The 13,854-nt window shown below is 48.2% G+C and overlaps 1 protein-coding gene across 1 annotated transcript in view; it reads right to left on the bottom strand.

Annotated features, from left to right (window-relative positions):
* MYO9A (myosin IXA) overlaps positions 1-13,854 on the bottom strand; it is a gene marked incomplete at its 5' end in the record, with an annotated part of 156,244 nt that overhangs the window by 15,102 nt on the left and 127,288 nt on the right. The window contains 10 exons of the mRNA XM_082005268.1: positions 34-257; positions 1,020-1,177; positions 1,594-1,706; positions 6,638-6,850; positions 7,351-7,432; positions 8,271-9,923; positions 10,868-11,178; positions 11,415-11,564; positions 12,076-12,198; positions 13,199-13,309. Coding sequence (XP_081861394.1) covers positions 34-257; positions 1,020-1,177; positions 1,594-1,706; positions 6,638-6,850; positions 7,351-7,432; positions 8,271-9,923; positions 10,868-11,178; positions 11,415-11,564; positions 12,076-12,198; positions 13,199-13,309 — 3,138 coding nt within the window. The remainder of the gene's footprint in view (positions 1-33; positions 258-1,019; positions 1,178-1,593; positions 1,707-6,637; positions 6,851-7,350; positions 7,433-8,270; positions 9,924-10,867; positions 11,179-11,414; positions 11,565-12,075; positions 12,199-13,198; positions 13,310-13,854) is intronic.

Below are 13,854 nucleotides of genomic sequence, written 5' to 3'. Positions count from 1 at the left end.
TGATTTACCTGGAGCAGTGAAGACAGGAGTTACCTTTTTCAGGAGAAACTCATCCATGCTCTTCAAGTCGCTAGCGCTGGTTATGATCTGCAGCGAGTCGTTCTGCCACTGCACAGGCTCCAGAGCCACGTTGCTGATCTTGACGCTGCGCTTGCGTTTCACTTTGGGAGAGGGCTCCTTGTTCTCCTTAAACTCCCGACGGTAGATACCAGAGAGCTCGGGACTCCGTGGGGGGGTCAAGTGGTGAGGACTCAACTCTACAAACAATAATTAAAAAAGGGAAAGAGAATGAAGAGCAGATTAATTAACAGATGCTTTTCCCCCAGGTTTCACCTATGGCCTGGAAGAGAAGCAGGGTTATTTCTTGGGTATTAATAAAAACCTCTGGCTCTCGATGAACACTCAACAAGTAAAAAACATCGAGCGTAATCTCCTAGAGCTGCAACACAGCAAGGTAACGCGAAGGAAAAATAGTTCTGCCACTAAAACAGGGAGATGGGCATCGGAATAAACCTGCGGAGGAGAAAAGCACTGTGGGGTACTCGTAGGAAGATTAAACAAATGTCATTTTTCCTTTGGTCATTTCCTCTGTCAAGAGGGGAAACATCTGTTGATGTCCAGATAGCTGCCAGGAGGATTAACGACATGGAATTCCTCAAGACCTGTTTTGGATCCCACCCTTTAACCTACTTGCCACCATTTCGGGTTGATGCCACCCATGAATTCAGGAGACGTGAACCAGCATGGACATTTGATTTGTGTAGCTTCCCAATCCATCTTCCTACAGCAGCCTCAGCTAGACCACACCATCGTACACGATACTCCCATTTACAGATACCCTACCCCTATAGGTGAGCCAATCTTCCTCGGTTCTGTAACTTTACCCGAGCCTCTATATCTTGGGCTACGCTTGGTTGTAGCGTAAAGCCAGATTTACAATAGCTTCTCCCTCTGCCGTGAGAGCGAACGTGATTTCTCTGCTCCTTACAGTACAGGCACCATGCCACCCCATCACTTACCTTCACCAAGCTGCAAGCCAGAAATGACCTCCCTGCCGGGGGCTTCTTGCTCCGCGTACAGCTCTAGCAGCTCAGACTGAGTAGCAAGCTTCTCCCGTGGGGTCTTCTTCTCCCCTTGCTTTCCCTTCACCCAGAACCTCATCTTGGCTCGCTGAGGCCTGGAAATAAGTCGGGGAAAGAGGAACCACCTTAACAAGGAAAATGTCCTTCTACCCAAAACTACCCCAAATCTCCCAGACTTTCATCATGTTTGAGGAGGAGTTAAATCAACACAACTTCTACCAGAGAAACCACGTATCCTCAGGAAAGGCAAGAAACTCAGGTTTCATGCGTGCAGTTGGGTGGTTTGTAACAGGACATCTGGCCCGTATTGTCAAAATTTTTATCGCGATATGAGCAGGATGCCTGTTCTAATTGGGCATGTCCCATGTCATGTAGGAAAGGTGAGATGAGTTACTCATGTACTGACTTTGGCTGATGGAGCTCCACAGGAGCTGAGGTGGTTCAGCAAGGTGATGGAGAGCAAGAAGGACACGGGAGGGACTCGTCTCCCATCTTTAGCCATGTTTCCTACCTCCCATCTGGAGCCAGGCTCTTCTGCGCGGCCGCCAGCTTCCCAATCTCCCCCTGAGACATGGTTTTGTGCAGTTTCATTTGGCCTTCCCCAGAGGCGAATCGCTGCACCGTCTGTAACGATTCCAAGTACGAAGTGTTTAAAAATGAAACAGTTCTTGGGATGCCACCTGTTTTTTTTTTTCCTAGCAAAAATTGGGTATTTCATCTGCTACGACTTTATTTCTATCTGCCTACAGGTGAAAACCTACAGTCCTGTCAAGCTAGCTACAACTCAAGAAATATTTTAACGACTCCTAAAAAAGAAAGGGATTTCCCTTGCTCCAACTCTACATCAAGATCCAACCTTCTTTCTCCTTCAACAACCAACGATGAAAATCAGTGTGTACCAAGCCACAGGTCCCTCATCACTCAACCTGCACAACTACTCCACCATCTTAGTCTGGGCAGCCCAAGTCTCCAGCCCAGAAGAGCCACATTAGCCACGATTGTTAGCCACAATGAAGTGATTTGTGGTGTTCCTAGCACCAAAGGAACCTTCAACCACAGGGATGTGTCCTAGCAGAGCCTCCTCCTCCAGCTCTTGTTGAGGACTTTGCAGAAAAGAAGTCCAAAGTCTTTGTGCCAAGGACAAGGTAAAATTAAGCTTTTAGAAATAAGAGATTCTGCAGCTTTAATACAAAGGATCTTCACTTTCACCACCATTTAAAATGTCCTTGGGATCACTATTAAGGTTGAAATGAATTTGCAATAATTTAACCTAACAGGATTCCATGAAATAGCCCAGAAATAGTCTTGCTGTATTTAAAAAAAAAAAAAAAAAGGCAATTTTTGTTCCTTTTTTCCAGTGGTAGCTGTGATTTTGGAGTTTGACTCCTGGAGAAGACACTTTCAGCATGAGGAAAGCAAGGAATCGGGTTGTATGAAAGGATTTGGAAGATGATGGTCAAATATCTCCTGTAGCTTTCCCATCACCTAAATGTCTCAACTGAACACATTGTGCTTTTTAAGCATTTCCTTTTCTTCTATTAAAAACATTTGAAATAAAATTATATAAAATATGGTCTGCAGGGGAGTCACATTTACTGTATTTACTCTCTTTGAACGTCTCTCTTTTCACCTCGGACTAACCTTCCTACCAGCCAGGAGATGGCAGCACATAAGGCAAAACTGCCACCGAGAAGGAAAGAAACTGCCTAAACCATCAAAGGGTTTCTCGTTCCTCTCACTCTTACATTTAGGTGACACATAAATGTCGGATGCATAATGGGACACCCCCCCGCCCCCGAACCCATAAAAGTGATTTCCATCCAGTGCGAACTTACTATTTGCTTTTAAAAATGACCTACTGAAATACCTGCCTCCAGACTATGGATTTGTTCTTGAGTAATTTCAACCTTCAACCTTTTCATCACTTTCAGTGCTTTTTTGTTTTTTAAAGTATTTTGTGGGGGCATTTACTCCCTTTTTTTCTATTTCAAAGCCATTTAAAGCACATTGGTATGTGCTGACCATTCCAAGCAGGCTAAGGGGATTGCTGGGGCAAGGCAGAGGTTGCTCTATAGGACACCACAGACTTTAGTTTTTTAAATATATATCGTTATCTACTGCACAAGCAGACCTGGTGTACAGATTCTGGAGTAGACCAAAGCAAGTGAAACCCCTGGTTCCTGCAGTAGACTTTGAGTCAAAAACATCTGTAATGCTCTTTTTAGACAAAACTGGAAGAAGGGTTTTCTACCATTACTACCACCACCTCTCTCCGCTCTGCCCCAATTCTTGATCTACCATTGTTCAGCGTTTCCTCTGCTATCACAGCAACCTCTCCAGCTTTTGCAAGTAAGGACTAAAAGGCATTTTTGGCACGAGAGCCTTCTCTCTGAGGGACTCCTCCAAGAAGCTGTGATGGGCAAGGTCCTTGTCTGGATGGGAAACCTTCTCAGATGCCAAGACAAGCCTCTGCACCAGAAAATCCCTGGCCAGGGAACACCACAAAGCAGCATGTGCGGGCAAACGGCAGTAGCCAGGGGGTCTGGAGTTGTCTCCTGGATGAAGAGGGGACCAAATACTTTTCCTCTGAAAGAGCAACCTGTATTTTGCCCACCAGCGCTAGGAAGAGATAACTGTGGCCAAGTGAGATGACTCGTCCCAGCAGGCAGCAGTGCTACAGGCTGCACTGAAGAGCTTCCTGAAGTGCAATGCTCCCTCTGGACGGTTTAGGACAAGAGATCTTTCATTGCTGGCTCTTCAGGCGTGCTTGAGGTCAGCTGGTGACAGATACTTGGACTGATGTTTGTCAATTTGTGGCTTTAGTATGGAGGTTGGAGCTAAATCACTGCTTCATTATGCAAGACTCTCTCTCAAAGAGCTTCTGCAGAAGGAGAACGTATTCAGAAGACACTTCTGGTGTGCTTTCTCTAACCAAGGCTTTCTATTTATCCGCTGCAGGAAAGCTCTCCAGGCTTAGGTACAAAACAGAAGTGGTATGCATATGTGTTGACCACAGCCAGGAGCTATTCGTCCCACCTGTATTTGTCTCACCACAAGGCAGGTTAATCCTCAGCTAATCACTAGCCAAAAAACTCAAGCAACCGTTGAAGGTCTGGTCTTGTCAGGAAGCCCTTTAGCCTTAAAGGCTCTTTGGAGTCAGCTGTACCTTCATCAGTCACCACTGGGTGCACCTTGGGGTTCAGCTCTGGTTGAAGATGCTTTTGGTGTTTGCTCTGAGATACCACAGACATAGGTCAAAAGCATTGGTTTCTGGTGGACCTCTACTTACCAGCTGGCGATACACAATCACTGACTTGATGGTCAAGAAGCCAATGGGCATAATGGGCAGGTTCACACCAGCACAGCTGGTGAGTCATCACATGCTCAACTTCACAAGGTCACACGTGATCTCCCTTTTGTCTATGCAGCAGCCCTTGGCCACCGAGTAGCACGTTAAAAAAGGCTTTTTTGGAAAGTGGTAGCTGGGGGCAGGGAGCTGTATGAATAAGCTATTCACTAGCACAGAAACCAGCCCGCGCATGGCGGCTGCCTGCCTCGTCTTCATGTGAGCATCACAAGACACAACAAACGTGTCTACACAGACATCAACCTACTGGAGCTCATACCCAAACCAACATGCACCAGTATTGCTCTATCGTAGGCGCCTCCATCATCTGCAACCCCCAGCCGGGCTCTGCAAATAAATATCAGTAAGCAGTCCCTAAATTTTGCTACTTGGGGCGATCCTGACCCAGAGAAACCACAAGCCAAAGAGCCGGTCCCCAACCTGCAATACACATGGCAACACTGTACATGTCAGGACAGACAGATGTAGGGTATCGCTGAGCACACGACTTCACGGGTAGCGTTTGCTAGAAAGCAGAACTCAACCACACAAGGGGTGAAAGTGCTGACCACCAGTTGGAGCTAGTGATGGAGAGCAGAGGAGAAGAGGTACACAGCAAAGACGAGAGACAGTTGGCACCTACTACTACTCGCATGCGGTGAGAGCTGTTAAACCAGGTGAGCAGAGTCCCAAGGAGCGTTTCTGAAGAGTGGGATGAGCCAGGTCCCTTCCCAAGGATGGAGCTTGCCAAGCGCCTTTCGCATCCCAGTGGGAAAGATTTATATGGCTAAAAAAACCCCTAATGCTTTGTAAGAGGGTAGCCTCCAGGAACACAGCACAGCACTCCAGGGATGGCACGGCCCCTTGCCCAGGGCTTTGGCCAGGCTATGTGAAGTAACACATTTTACTACACAAAATTCTCCTTTTCCCGATCTACAAAAGCAGGGAGATGTGCTAAGAGGCGACCAAGAGAGCTCCGTTCACAGAGCCGCCTCTTTCAATGAAGCTTCAAGTATTCCTGGCTCAAAACCCCTGGAAATTTATCAAAAGCAACCTTAAAAATTCATGGAGTTTGTAAATCTCTGCCCTCTTCCAGTGAGGAAATTGTCCTGGGAAAAATTTATCCTTTATAATAAAAACTGCTAACAGAAAAGTCACGGAAAGCCCTCCTTGGCCATCTGCCTCTCTTGGAAAAGCAGATTTTAGGATCGCACGAGAGGTTTGCCAGACCCACGGCAACGCTGTAGCACAAAATAAATCGCTGACTTTGGCTTTCGTGCTTTGGTTGGTTTTATACTCAGGCCCACACCTAGGACCGTAGCTGGAGCAGAGGAGCAAGGCACCTCTACGCAATGCTTGACCTGAGCTCTTACGGCAGGAGACGATTCCTGGTATTTATCCACACTTCTCTGGGAACATCTCCACCACCTCAGGAAAAAAACATCAGTGGGTTGGAAGCCGTTGGCCTCTTCCACTCCTGCAACCTCTGGGTTTATGATTTTCCGAAAGCAGCTTATCTGAGTGGGAGGTTAAGCCTGAGATGCAAATGCTCTGCAGCACAGGCTCACATAGCAGGGTGACATAGCCACTAAGGTTGCTCTTTTTTTTTTTTCTTTTTTTTTTTTTTTAAATCCACTAGTTCACTCTGACTGTATTTTTATTGCCCAATTTACGTGTTTTTGCTTTCTCCAAGATGCTGTCTGCCGGCATTGCTCTGATAATTGAGGACTGAATAATCATCGGATACTGTGGCCAAGGATATAAAATCAAAAGTAATAGGAGGTGCAAGATTTATATAGTTTTCTTTGCTGGCTGTTGCTTTTTGGACAAGATTTGCTTTCATCTTTTCTATGGATGCGTGTAGAGCATTTTTAGAGCACAAGGATCCTCGGGGACTTTGCTATTGAGATTAAAACCAAAAAACCCAGGTAGCTGTGCAATACGAGTTGCAATGCTCCAGGAAAGCTATGGAAACCATAGCCGATATCGAATCAAACCAGAAAACATCCCCATGGCCAAGAAATACAAATTATTTCCCTATTTCACATCCGTTTCTGCTGTGTTCGCTGAGTCTACCCATCTGCAGCATCCTTGGAAGTTGGAGAAGCAGCGGTGGAGGGATCAGTGCAGCTAAGGTTAGCAAAGAAAGGCTCCCGCAGCTCCGCTCACTCCCGTTTTAAATTTCCCCCACCACGTGGGAAAAAATTACCATTTCGGAGTCACTGTAACAGGCCTGCCCCAGCCGGGCTGCAGGCACCGCCTCGGGATGAGGAGGTTGGTCAGAGGAGAGAAGGAACTCAAAATTGCCATCGTAATCATCTTCCTCCGTATCCCCCTCCCCATCAGCAAAAGTACCTCTAGTCAAGAAATCGGAGCGCGTCCGCGCCATGCGGGCTTTCTTTTTATGGGTCGGTCTGGGAACCTGCTTGACCAAATGATAAAACAAACAAACAAAAAAGTTTTTTAAAATAAAAAGGAGATTCTACTGATGTTTGGCATCATAGTGTAGCTCAAGTATGGCCTTAAGACATCTCTGAGTAACATTGCACCTCACGGAGGGGACATAATATTACATGTAATAAAAAAGAAAACAACACCAGGAAAAACAAAAACCAAGACAACACGGTGAAAATGGACAATCGTGGATGTTACTCAAATGTACGTTAACCCAAACCAAGACAAGACTGCGATGGACAGTGTTTGCCATCAGGACCGTGAGATCCTTTTTATCCAGAGCTTCTATGAGTTAATGCTACTGGGAGCTCTTTTCAAGAGGAGGTGTGAAGCCTCCTTCCCTGTGTCTAGGAGCCCTTTTGCTTTATAGTTCACTTCTTTAAAGCTTTTTGAGGGAAAAATGGCAGAATAAGGGTTTTTTTTTCCCCCTGTTCAATTAAAAGAGAAAATAAGAAAGCCACAACTTACCTCTCCTCTGCCAGACCCCGGCATCTTAAATGGCTTCCTAGCCAGCTCACCCTTGGAGAGGCCTTGATGACTTGCTTCCCTGCTGAAACACAACACCACAGAGATGTTTCACCTTCTCTTAAAAGCCTTCCCACCAAACCAGCCCAGCCTGCAGGAGCGTACAAGTGCGCAGCCCAAGCAATCGAGACCAAAATTGCAAGTTTGAGGTCACGGGGTTTTGGAATTGCTTCGAGTTCTTCTGGATTTGAGTTAATACCAAAGGACAAGAAGATGCGAAGTTCTGCCTGCCAACTCTACCCATCATGGTGATCACAGATGGTACCTTTTCTCTGCTGTACTCTCAAACGTGATTGTTCTGTTGCAGAATAAAAAGACAGGAATTTTTAATTTTTTTTTTTTCCTTTTGCTTGTTCTATGCATGAACCAGGAAAAGAAATGGAAAGAAATTTTTTGGGGGAAGATTGTTCTCAAATAGCCAATTCCAAAGCAATTCTCCAGGACCTCACGCAGATTTTCATACAAACTGGTTCAGGAGAGCATCCTCGCTTTACATCTAACATAGAACTAAAAAATAAAGTTGCTTTTTGCTCAGCTCACTCCTATCACCGTTCACCTAGGGTCAATGAAAGCAGTGTTGACAATCTTTCTATTAACTCCCTTCACCTGCTAATATCCATGATTATCTCCCCTGGCTCTTACATAATGCTCAGCACATAAGAGACCGAGAAATCATATTTCCAGTTCTTTTTCCTTTTCTGCTCGCTCGTCGCTAGAAGATCAAGAAACCCGACTTTGTTTTGCTAGGGCTTTTGTACAGTCTCCAGAAACAATGTTCTGGACCATTGTACCAAATGGCCTCTAGCAGAACAAAAAGCCTACGGAGAAAGCCTATGGAGAACGCACACCATCTTTTTACTCACTGGAGGCCAAAGGGATTGTCTTTCGGCGTGAAGAACATAGCGCTTGCCCTTGTCTCCTCGGTGGCCTGATTGGGCATTCGGGGCTGCCGGAGGCGCTCTGTCCTTGAGAAGTGGCTGCCCGGGAGGTCCCTGGGGTCCAGAGCCGGTCTGGAATGGCACCGGGCTTCCAGCACCGATCCCGAGTGACCTTCTCTTCGCTCCATGAACATGCTGACAGGTCTGTCTTTGGGGGCACCGCGGGCTGGAGAGCTTCCGCTGGTCCCAACGGTGAGACCTTTAATGTCTACCGACGAGGCTGTAGTCACACCTGTGGTGTGGCCGTGCTCCCCTCTGCTCTGCGGGTGCAGGATGAGGACCGACTGAGGCCGGCTGTCTGTTTTTTTTGATGGTTTGAGGGAGGGGTCCTTCATTCTGCTCTGCTCAGCCCTCTGCAAAGCCTCCACCCTACCTTGCTGTTCGAATGCTTTGCGTTGTCTCTCCAGAATCTCCTTCTGCTGCCGGATCTGCTCCATCATCTCCCTCTCATTTTGCAGCTGAAGCTGCTTTTGCCTTTCTTCCTTCTCCACATTGAGCTTTTCCAGTCTCTTGATGACAGAGTCTGGAGAATGGGCCTGCGTCGCAGTTGCTGTCACACGTTCCTCTCTCTTGGTAGAGGACTTCTCCTCTTCCTCCCCACCCAAGCCTCTGCCCTGGTCTGGTTCAGAGTCCTTCCTGACCTCAGAGAACATAACTGTCCTCTCCTCTCTTTCCACTGCTTTGTTCCTCAGGTTGTTCTCCACCAGCTTTACCTTCATGTTGTCTTGTGGTGGAACGTAGAAAGTAGGTAGATTGCTGGCAAGGAAGGTTTCTCTCGGGTGCGCCTTGTATGTAACATTCTGGGGGTCGCAGACCACGCGCTCCTTCGCGGTGAGGTTATCGTGTAGCTCCAAGTCTGAAGGCATCCTTCGGCAACCAGGCAAATTGCTGTTCACATCCGCCGCACAGAAAGACTTCTCCTGCAGATGAACGTGGGGACTGCCAGGCAAGGAGTCAGTGGGAAACGACTGCACGTCTTGCTCATCTAAAACTAAGGAAACGCGTTTATTACTTGGGGTATCTTCACAGCTTAACATCTCAAAGCTCCCTTGAGAGCTTTCGCTCTCCGGGGTTCCCTGAGGGGAATGAAGTGCCTCAGATACAAGCTCAGTGGACCACCGCCGCTCTTCTGAAGGTGACAGCCCACCGGTGGACCGGACTTTAAGCAGCTCCAAGCTAAATTTTGCCTGTTCCAGTTCACGCATCCTCCGGCTTTCTCTTTTCGCACGAACCACTTTTTTCTGGTTGAGATCCTCCAGCGACTTGGGTCTCTCTCTCACAACGACCTCCTCTTCGGTGTCCATCCCGCTCTGGCTACTGGCTCTCTCATGCCTTTTGTACAATAAATTTGCAGAAGTTTCCAGTGGGTCCACGTGATTCACCCGATTATTCTCCATCAGTGATTTATGTTCCTCTATGGCTCTCACTCGCTCTTCAAATGAGCCGTCCTCCCACTTAGATGGGTCCGAGCCCTTAATTTCCAAAGCATCATCTGCCCCCAGTCCGTCTCCTTCTCTAATGGACAGGCCGTTCTCCAGCTGCATCTCTTTTAATCGCTGCTCTTTCAAAGCTCTAAACCTGCAAGAAAGCAGAAAAAACGTTCCCCTGTGCCCACTCACATCCCTTCAAGGTACTGCACCGGTGCCACCTCATCAACACCGCCGCCATCATCGCCTCACCGTTGGCACCTCAAGCAACCCTCCTTACATGTCCAGTGCAAGAGGATGCGCGTGCACCTTTGGTTTTCAATCTTCTCCTCTTACGCCATCTCTGCTACTCAAGGACTGCCCCCACGTACCTGAGAGCTCCTCTCGCACCGGTGGCAGCGGCTCCAGCTTCCATCCCTGGTCTAGCTCGTTTGCAAGCTGACGGAGGCAGAAGAGCTTAACCCATCACACCCCCTTGTCTTCTCCATCTTCACCACCCTGCCTGGGCTGCCTCTGGTACAGCTAGCAGGGACTCACGCCCCACGCCAAGAGCTCTTTGCAGCTCCCAAATCTTCCACCCTACATCAAGGTGCTCCACACCTCGCAGGCAGCGCCTTCGGAGAATGAACCAAGACCCGTCCTGCGGCCAGCAAGCCAAGGCATGGTTGGAAACCCCCTCCCCTTCGCAGCGGCTGGCTCCAGTATCTCCTCTCCCTGCAAGACAGCGCAGCAACCAGATCGGCAAGCCGATCCGAGTTAAAAATAGGCTACTTAAAGTGGTGCTGCTGCCAAGGGGGAAAAAAAAAAACCAACAACCCACAACTCACGAGTATTTATGGCCTCGGCTTTCCACTGCCTACGTGCTCCAACCTGAAATAGGCTCTGCTTATTCTAAGAGTAGGGCGTGCAGCTAAATAAACTCCTTTGTTAGAAAGCGTGGACAAGCAAAGGATCAGGGCAGGTCAGGGTCAGGGATCCCGCGAAGGGACACCATCCTCCGTAAAGTCACCGTGGTCTGAGCAGTGCCAGAACTCACATCAACCACATCCCTTATCAGAAAGCGTTTTCTTTTTTAACCGGGGCCGATGGCGTTACCTTTGCCGTGCTAAATATCCTCGGCACGCCGCTTGCAAGCAGACGACTTTGCTCCTGCTGGCCGCGTACGACCGCTTCGCACGGTGTCCTCGCCAGGCCGCCTGGATGCTGGTGGCCGCGCCGTGCCGCCGCTTGGCATAGTCCCGCCAGCAGCTCTGGATGAGGTGGGCCGCAAACTGCATCTGCAGGAACCTCCGCCTCTCCACGAAGCCACGCCAGTGGGTCTGGAGAACGACGGCGGCTCTGCCGAGGACGAGAGGGTCTGGGGATGGTTCACCTTGCTTTCGGAGCTGGTAACTACGCCAAAATCTCTGCAAACACAGCAGGCAGTTCCTTCTAACGGGTGTCGCGTGGGGGTGGGAGAGTGCCCGCCTTCACGCAACCTTTCCAGCTCTGTCTCCCCCCGTTCCCAAGTTATTATTGGCGCAAGGAGTCAAATCCCGATTGCAAGCTCCTTCCTCGGAGGGGGGACCTGACTTTACACACCAGCCGTACCTGTAGGATCCGTGGTTCGTAATTTGCAAGGAAATCAGGCACCATCACCTACCTGTATGATGACTGCGGCTTGCCTTAAGCTCAGGAACTGCCTCCTGCAGAGCACGCTGCGGAACCAGCGCTGCAGCAGCGTGATCCGGCGCAGGACCTCCTGATGGAGCAGGTCCTGCAGAAGCTGCCGCTCCCGCTCCTTCACGAAAACCTGGCCCCCAAAAAGAAAAAAAGAAACCCCCAAAACACTAGCACGGAAAGGTTCCAAGGCCACAGGACAAATGATTTAATCTTCCTGGTTTCGGTGACCTGGATGCCCAGAAGAAAGTTCAGCAGCTGATTTTAGCTAAGCCACCTCTAACAGGTTTCTGCAGTTTCTTCTACAGCTTGTGCTTGTCCAAGCTCTGAATTACAGAGCCTCTGCTTTCCCCTCAGGGGAGGCAAAATGATACCTATCGTTTCAAGCTGTGTCTACACACAGCCGTAGTTTTTTGAAGGCTGTCTCGTTACAGCCAGACTTGGTTAACATAAAGCAACGATGTTCCTTACTCTTTTGTGTTAACGATACTCAAAGCTTCATTTAAGCCATTGGCTTCCGGCAAACAGAAGAAAAATACGTGCCGAACGTCTACATGTAAAATGTTAATTTATCATTACAGAAATGCAGGCAAGTGTTATATCTGTATCTTAAACCTAAGTCTGAGCTGAGGATTAACATTTACCATTGTTCTTCCAACTTGGTAATTGTCTGGATTGAGTTTTATTTTCTGGAAGAAGTCATGGATATTGTGCTTAGACGGGCTGATTCCTTGCGGTAGAAGGACATGGAAATGGTTCACAAAATCCTGAGAAGGAAAAAAAGAAACACCAAGATTTGGTTAGATGGGTCTTGCTGTATCCCTTTCTTCCATAAATGGTGGATTTGCTCCACTGGCCAGATGAAAAGGGATCTATCGAGTGAGCAGAAGGACAGACAGCATTTTATGGGCTGAGGAACGCCAAGTTGCGTCCACCATTCCTGGTTTGACGGGAAACACATGAAAGCAGGGACCCAGCAACGTTCAAACGTCTTTCAAAGGGGCAGGAGAGGTTCTGCAGAACCCAGGGGGTCATCTTGAGAAAAAAAATGCTCCAAATCCTCAGCAAGGGCCGCTATGGAAGGGGGTTACCAGCATCTGCAAAGCATCTCTGAGATGCTCCATCGGTTACTGCTGTGAGGACTCAAACAGCGGAGGAGGTACGAGAGGAGAGATTTTCCCAAGTAAGGTTGGGATCCATGCTCACGGCACAAAAATATTGAGCAGTTTTCCGTTTCTAAACAGCTGCTGCGCAGGACATGACATCTGGCCCAAAGCAGCTGCCAGCAGGAAACAAATCGGCAGCGGCAAAGCATGAAAGGACGGACATGTGTGCAAAACCTGGCAAACACATGGAAAAGAAGAAACCAGGGAAAGCTGGGCAACTCCTGAGTGGTTTAGAGGATGCCAATCACCCTCCTGACGGGACGCAGCCAGCACCGATGCGACGGGGCAAATGCCATTCTGCGTGCAAAGCCGATACCTTCTTTTTTGCAAAAAAGGACGTCCACGTTACAAAAAAATACCGCTTTTGTTCAAAACCCACGATGTTATCTGCAGAGGGGCTCGTAGCCTTCACCTAGGTCTAGACCGGCTTGGTAGAAGTCAGCAGCGCAGCAGAGGACCACTCCATGCCAGAACATCAGCTCATTACTGCCTTACATGAGCTATAAATTCATTACCTTGTTAAAAAAAAGAGCTAGCAGCGTTCAGGGAACTCTGACAATGATGCTAAAGGTGGCAAAAGACAGAAAACGTTTTACTCAACCTGGAAGGAGTATTTGCAGCTGTATCCCGACTGGCGAATGCGAACGGTCTCCAGCATCCCCGTGTACCGCAGCTGCCTGAGCACCAGGCTGTCGTTGAACCGCAGGGGCAGCTGGAAGGGGGGAAAACAGGCCAACGATGAGCAAATACGTGCTTTAACTGAAGCTTTTAAGTGTGTGGATGGGTCAACGGATTCAGCAGATGTGGCACATCTGCATGACATGCACGTTGGCAATGATGCGAGGGGAGGGAGGAACTTGTACTAAACCCATCAGGGTTGAATCCTGTTTTCTTCCAAGCAGCCATCAGATGGAGACTTTCAATCAGCTAACTAGATATATAAAGCTAAAAAGAAGTTTTTTTGGAGCCTCTGAACTGCATAAGAACCCCCCAAAGGGCACAGCTAACGGGCAAGATTGTGAGCAACCAAGTCATCTCCTAGGCACAGAGCTTCATCTTTAAATGTCCGGGTAAAACTCCCAAGGATGAATCCGCAGGAAAGCATCACTGCTGCAACCTTCATTTTAAACTGAGGGTCCTTAGCCCACGCGACAAATGCTTAAAGTCAAACTGAAGAAATACGTTGCACCATGGAGTCAGTTTGAATAATGCAGCTTATTCTAAGAGTATCTGCTTTTACCTATAGGAGCTTTATTT

This window comes from Phaethon aethereus (assembly GCF_964289735.1).
Source record: "Phaethon aethereus genome assembly, chromosome: 12".
Taxonomy (NCBI): domain Eukaryota; kingdom Metazoa; phylum Chordata; class Aves; order Phaethontiformes; family Phaethontidae; genus Phaethon; species Phaethon aethereus.
The sequence above is the reverse complement of the archived record's forward strand: the minus strand, read 5'-3'. Positions and strand labels throughout refer to the sequence as shown.